The sequence below is a fragment of the Dromiciops gliroides genome, chromosome 1 (genome assembly GCF_019393635.1).
Source record: "Dromiciops gliroides isolate mDroGli1 chromosome 1, mDroGli1.pri, whole genome shotgun sequence".
NCBI lineage: Eukaryota > Metazoa > Chordata > Mammalia > Microbiotheria > Microbiotheriidae > Dromiciops > Dromiciops gliroides.
Genome location: NC_057861.1, coordinates 587,045,962 through 587,051,947, shown reverse-complemented (window position 1 = coordinate 587,051,947; position 5,986 = coordinate 587,045,962). Strand labels below are relative to the sequence as shown.

General features: G+C 35.3%; 1 protein-coding gene across 2 annotated transcripts in view; it reads right to left on the bottom strand.

The window, feature by feature from the left end:
* Nucleotides 1-2,357: 2,357 nt before the first annotated feature.
* The window catches only part of TXNDC11 (thioredoxin domain containing 11), a 61,996-nt gene continuing 58,367 nt past the window's right edge, over nucleotides 2,358-5,986 (bottom strand). For both annotated transcript variants that reach the window (XM_043978926.1, XM_043978932.1), the window contains one exon: nucleotides 2,358-2,988. In XM_043978926.1, the coding sequence (XP_043834861.1) occupies nucleotides 2,358-2,988 (631 nt within the window). The remainder of the gene's footprint in view (nucleotides 2,989-5,986) is intronic.

Sequence of the window (5,986 nt, the reverse complement as noted above, 5' to 3'; positions counted from 1 at the left end):
CATGCCTCTCTCCTTTATTAGGTAGATTAGGCTGTTAACTATGAATATTGTTAACATTAACTGCATAACTATTGCAAGGAAGCTGCTGTACTATCTGGGAGCCAGTGAAGGATGTGTAACGTACACAGGGATAGTCCAGAAGGTTGCCAGGCTAATTTATAGCAGCAGAGCAGTTTTTTCCTATGTCTTTTTAAAGCATGTTAAAAGTATAGAAGTGTCTTTTCTCTACAACTGGCATTACTTAGTGCTAGCTTGCTGTAATTGCTATGATTTACATGTGAATATATGAAATCTACTTTAGTCTAAACAAACCCAACTGTCACAATATAGACAGCAACAGACTTTTTCCCGCTATTGAATGTTTTCTGAACTGGAAGGGAATGGCAAAAGAGGCTTAAGTCTTTTTTTTTCTTTTCAGAAACAAAATTTCTAGTTACTGTCCCACTAATAGGTATTGAATTTTACCATCCTCAGCAAATCTGTAAAAGCATGACTGGAATTCTCTAATCAGGCTTCAAAAACATTCAACAAGCATGTGGTAAACTATAGACAAACAGCCTAATGTTCATTCAGAAACCACTTTTTGTGTGTGTACATGCAGTTTAATACTTATCAAGTACTATAGGAATAGCTCATGACGTTTAGGAGGTAAGGATTTGTATTTTCAAAATAATGACTTTAATCACAATCTAGCCAGCGTCTCACCTCAAAAAGCAAAAAGGAAAAACCATAAAGTCACTTTACGTACACTGGTATGAATTTTGCAATAGAATATAGATCTAACAAGGCACAGTGAGAATCTTCATGTTAGTGTCAATTTAAGCATTAGTGATTAGAAGGATATCAGTGCCTAACTTTATTTTGTAAGAATCATTAGCCAATGTGAACTGAGCTAACAAAAACATGAAAGTGACCTGAGCACAGAACTGTGGTGGGGAAGGCTAAGTATGTACTAAGCAAATAATATTAATGTTTAAAAAAAAACAAAACTAAAATGGGTTTCCATCATTCCTTCTTATTATTAAAATTGTTTTGAAGGGAGAGATTTAGATTTTACAGCAGGGATTCTTTACCTTTTTTTGTTTGTCATGGCCTCCTGTGGCAGTCTGGTGAAACTTTTTAAATGGATAAGATAAAATACATAAGATTACAAAGGAAACCAATTGTACAGAAATACAATTATAAAAATAATTTTTTTTTAAAGTTCATGGTCCCTAGTTTAAGAACCCCTGCTTTACCATAAAGGCTTTATCTGGCATTTTGGGGATACCAGTGAAATTGTAGTTAATAAAGTCACGCGTAGGGTCCCAAGTTGGGGATGCTGGAAAATACTCTAGGTTTAGAGAGACGATTATTAAGTGCAAATCTAATGACTGCTTAAAGCTAAGGAGTTAAAAGGAGAACCAAGGTCCAAGCCCAAGGATGAAAGGAAAAGGGGGATTGGAGGTGGGGGAGGGTTGCACACCCTAAAGATAAGATAAGCAGATCCTAAGATGGACAACCATTTACTTAAATGACATGAAAAATTTCTGAAGCTCTCTACTTCCATCATTTTGCTCTGTAGGGAAAACAGTCCCTAGATTCAGGTAGCCAGCAAAGTAATCCAAAGGCAATGCCACATTTGCATTTTATGGAGTATGCTGAGATCATCAAATATTCTTTTAACTGCCCTATTTTTTAGAACCATGCCTGGCTTTTTATAGAGCTAATAATTTTTAAAATACAGTTTATCCAAATTTTAGGAAAATATTTTTTCTTCCACTTGGTCACCAGGGAGAACTTTTAACTTTGCTTTTTTATTTTTTAAAATCAAACTTCTTAAAGGCAGGCAATATTTGGTGAATAGTGGCATTACTACTTACTTACTAGATTGAAGCTCTGTTTAAGATGAAAATATCAATAAAACTGGCCAGCAAAAAAGCAGCTTTTACCAAGCATACCAATCAATAAATATTTAGCTTCTAAGCCCTTCAATCACTTGTATAGTCTGAAGATTTACTAACCCCTCAGAGCAATTCTAAATGGTTTATCACCTTCAAACTTGCTGAACAGGTGACAAAGAATGATTAGAAAACTATAATAGGGGAAATGCAAGAATTGTTATTGTCACATAAATATAGACTTGTTTTTTCAGATTCTTATCCTCAAGGATCTGTACTACTGTTTTGGTCTCAAACCTACCAAGTTTGTGCAATAAACTATATAGGGAATGTTTCCCCAAGTTGAATGATCATTCACTTTGATTTTCTAGACCACTGAGAAAAATTTTTATTTACAATGAATTTCAATAAAATTTGCATAAATTATCTTCCCAGTATACAACTGTCCCGTCTGATTTCTTCATATTATCTTAAAAATCAATCTGTCCTATTTTCATTATTCTGTTCAGAAGCCATAAGAGAACTCATATTAGTGGCAAGTTTTCTGTTGTCTCGTGACTGGAGTTCAGTTTCATGAGAAAGTGTCTCTTGCAGGGTATTAGATTTTTCAGATTCTTCCTTATTTTCTAATTTTCCTTCCATTGTTGCTACCAGTATTTTCAGTAAAGCATTCTCAGTTAAAAGGTTTTCTGATGCATCTGCTAATTCTTGAAGCTTCAGTGCCATCTCCTCCAGCTCTCTGGTTTTCTGCTCATAGAGGGCCTCTAACTGCTCACTGTGGAGCTGAAGAACACTATGTTGCTTTTCCAGTGTTTGTTTTTGCTTTTGCAGTCTGTGTTTATCTCTCCTGGCATCTGAAAGTTGGGATTCCACTTGGGCTTGAGCCCGGTGAAGAGTAGTGATTTCTGCTCTTAATTTATGGATCTCTTTCTCTAAGTGGGATATGTGTCCTTTCTGTAATACTGCCTCATTCTGAAGACGTTCTTTGGTTTGGGGGTCAGCTGAGCTCCCAACAACAGAAACAGGGTCTGAATAATGCAAAATGAACTTCAGCAGATTGGGAAGGGTGATGGGAGAATCCTCAGGAAACTTCACACTCATGTCCTTCCTAGAAAAGAAGGAAGTATTTGGGTTAGAGCTGACATACATAAATTTACTTACATGACTTAAGGAACTTAACTCTTTTTCTTGTCGACATTTGATAACTGAGGGCAAGAATCCTTAAGGTTCTGACCCTCCACAGCATGACTACTGTGCTATTAATTATTACATAAGCAAAAAAATTATGATATAAGCTTATCCAACAAAGTTGTTTGTATAGGTTACAAAACCAAAGCATACAATTTATTAATGATAAAGGTTGCAGATGCTGCTAGACAGCAGTGAGTTAATACAACAGAACAATTTTAATTTTCTCTGAAATGTCTGTGTCTACTCTATGACATTTCTATACACCACATATTTATAATCTTGCTCCTATGAATAATGGAATTAGTGCAGTTGGCTTTGACTTAAAAAGCCTAAACTGTTTCATTGGAATAGAGAGATTGGTGGTTAATCAGATCTCTTTAGGACAATCCTTGAACAGTTCATAAATACTGCAAGATCAGAATCATGCAGTAATTAATCTACTGGGTTTTTTTTAGATAAAGTAAAAGAGCACTGAATATATGAAAATTAGAATTAAAAAAATAAAAGATTATTTGATGCTACAGCATTCTTTTTAGAAAAATTTCTCCTAGTACAATGATTTAGATGTAACTTTTCAGAAATGCATTTAAGCAGCACGAGGCACATGACCCATTAAGTGTGGTACTCTATCTTTCCAATGGAACTGAGGAGTTTATGGTTTCAGATAAAGCTAGGAGGTTTTTTAAAAATTGCTCAAGGGGCAGCTAGATGGTGCAGTGGATAGAGCACTGGCCCTGGAGTCAGGAGTACCTGAGTTCAAATCCAGCCTCAGACACAAGACTTATTAGCTGTGTGACCCTGGGCAAGTCACTTAACCCCAATTGCCTCACTAAAAAAAATAAATAAATAAATTGCTCAAGAAGTTAGCTCAGAAAAGCTTTAATAGGAAAAGACTTCCCATTCTTTTTCTAGACCAATCATGGAGTACCAGTGTTACAAGTTTTCAAGTCTACACCTTAGAATCTTCTGGCTCCAACCACACATATTCTGAGAATGAAGAGATCTATTCATTACTTTTTCTTTCTTTCTTTCTTTCTTTCTTTTTTTTTGGTGAGGCAATTGGGGTTAAGTGACTTGCCCAGGGTTACACAGCTAGTAAGTGTCAAGTGTCTGAGGTTGAATTTGAATTCAGGTCCTCCTAAATCCAGGGCCAGTGCTCTATCCACCGCACCACCTACCTGCCCCTATTCATTACTTTTAACTTTTTTTTTTTTTGCAGGGCAATGAGGGTTAAGTGACTTGCCCAGGGTCACACAGCTAGTTAAGTATCAAGTGTCTGAGGCTGGATTTAAACTCGGGTACTCCTGAATCCAAGGCCAGTGCTTTATCCACTGTGACATATTCATTACTTTTAAAAATCATTAACATCTATTGATCTCATCCCCAATTCTCTTTTGGTAGACGAGAATATAATGTTTTCTGAAAGGTGGTTAAATCATTTGCCCAGAGGGATGACTATGATACTTCAGAACTCTAAAGTAAGCAACAATTATACAAATAAGTATTAGTTAAGGCAGCTGGGGCCTCAAGCTTCTGTCATTTAAAATGTGCTAGGTGAGTGCTATCTTTGTCTCAGTGGGCTAAAACAAACCATGATGTCGTAAAGCTATTCTCTTTTTAGAATAGCAAATAAATAATGACATACCCAATAAAGTTCCCTTTCCATTGAGATTTTCTACAAACTTGCTAGAAGGTTCCTTTTTAGACCTTTTTGCCAATCACCATTTCTAATAAATATGTATTTAACTTCAGCACTTTGATTAGTCAAATCATTGTAAAAGTTATCCACACTCTATAAAACTGTTAGTTCTAGCCAAACTGTACTGTTTATCAAATGATATTCACACAAGGTCCTAAAGAAATGTCAAATGCCAATTACTATTAAAACAACCTCACAAGAAATGAAAAATTCAATGCATCATAAGGAGACATCATATAAGATAAACTCTTCAGCCTACTATATAAATAAAAATTAGAAGCCAAAAAGGACTGTCTCACTTTGCCCAATGCATTCCTGAAGAGTTGTATGTAAAATAAATTTTTAAATGAATGGCATCATTATAAAAGGATTTGGCATAGCATTTATTAAAAGATTAGTAGGATATTCACTTATAGTTCTTTTGTAAGTGTGTGACTTTAAAAAGGTTTTTCTTAAAGTAGGGCATTCCTGCCATATTTACTATATAGTCTAATGACCCCCCACTCCCACCCCTACCCTGCCCGGGCCCCCATTGAGTTTCCTGTTAAAGCTAATTCATTCTCCTAGGAAAGCAGTGAGTGATAAGGCCTAACCAACATCACGGAAATTTCATCTAAAAGACTCTGTATATCTCAGACTGACAAATTTATCATATATCATCCTAATGCATTCCTAGAATGAATAAAGCTGTATATGAAAGAGACTTTACTAATGTTATCTAAATACCCACTTCGAGGAATAGTAAGCAAACCTGCAAACAATTTCTGAAATGAGTAAACCCAGAGTGTTTAACTTAGAGAAAGGAAAAGCTGAGTTCAAATTCTGCCTCAGATACTTAATGGCTAGGTGACCCTTGGCAAATCACTTAACTTCTTTCTCAGCTTCACTTTCCTCATCTCTTAAAATGGGGATAATAATAGCACCTACTTCACAAGGATCACAGGAGAATGAGAAGAGAAAATATGTTAAGTTTTTGTAAACCTTAAAACAATTTAAAGTGATAACTTATGATTGTCACAATAAGGATGTTCAAAAAGCATAAAAAAGTGCAATCTTCTGCTTAAGAATCATATTCATTCAAAGTTTAAGGAGAGAGAAACCTTAACTCCAGTACAGCCAGAGCTACAAGTACACTTGCCTCATTAATGTTATAAACTCATTCATTTTGAATTTCCTTATATCAGTTTATCATTATTAAGGTTCACTTGTTTTCTTT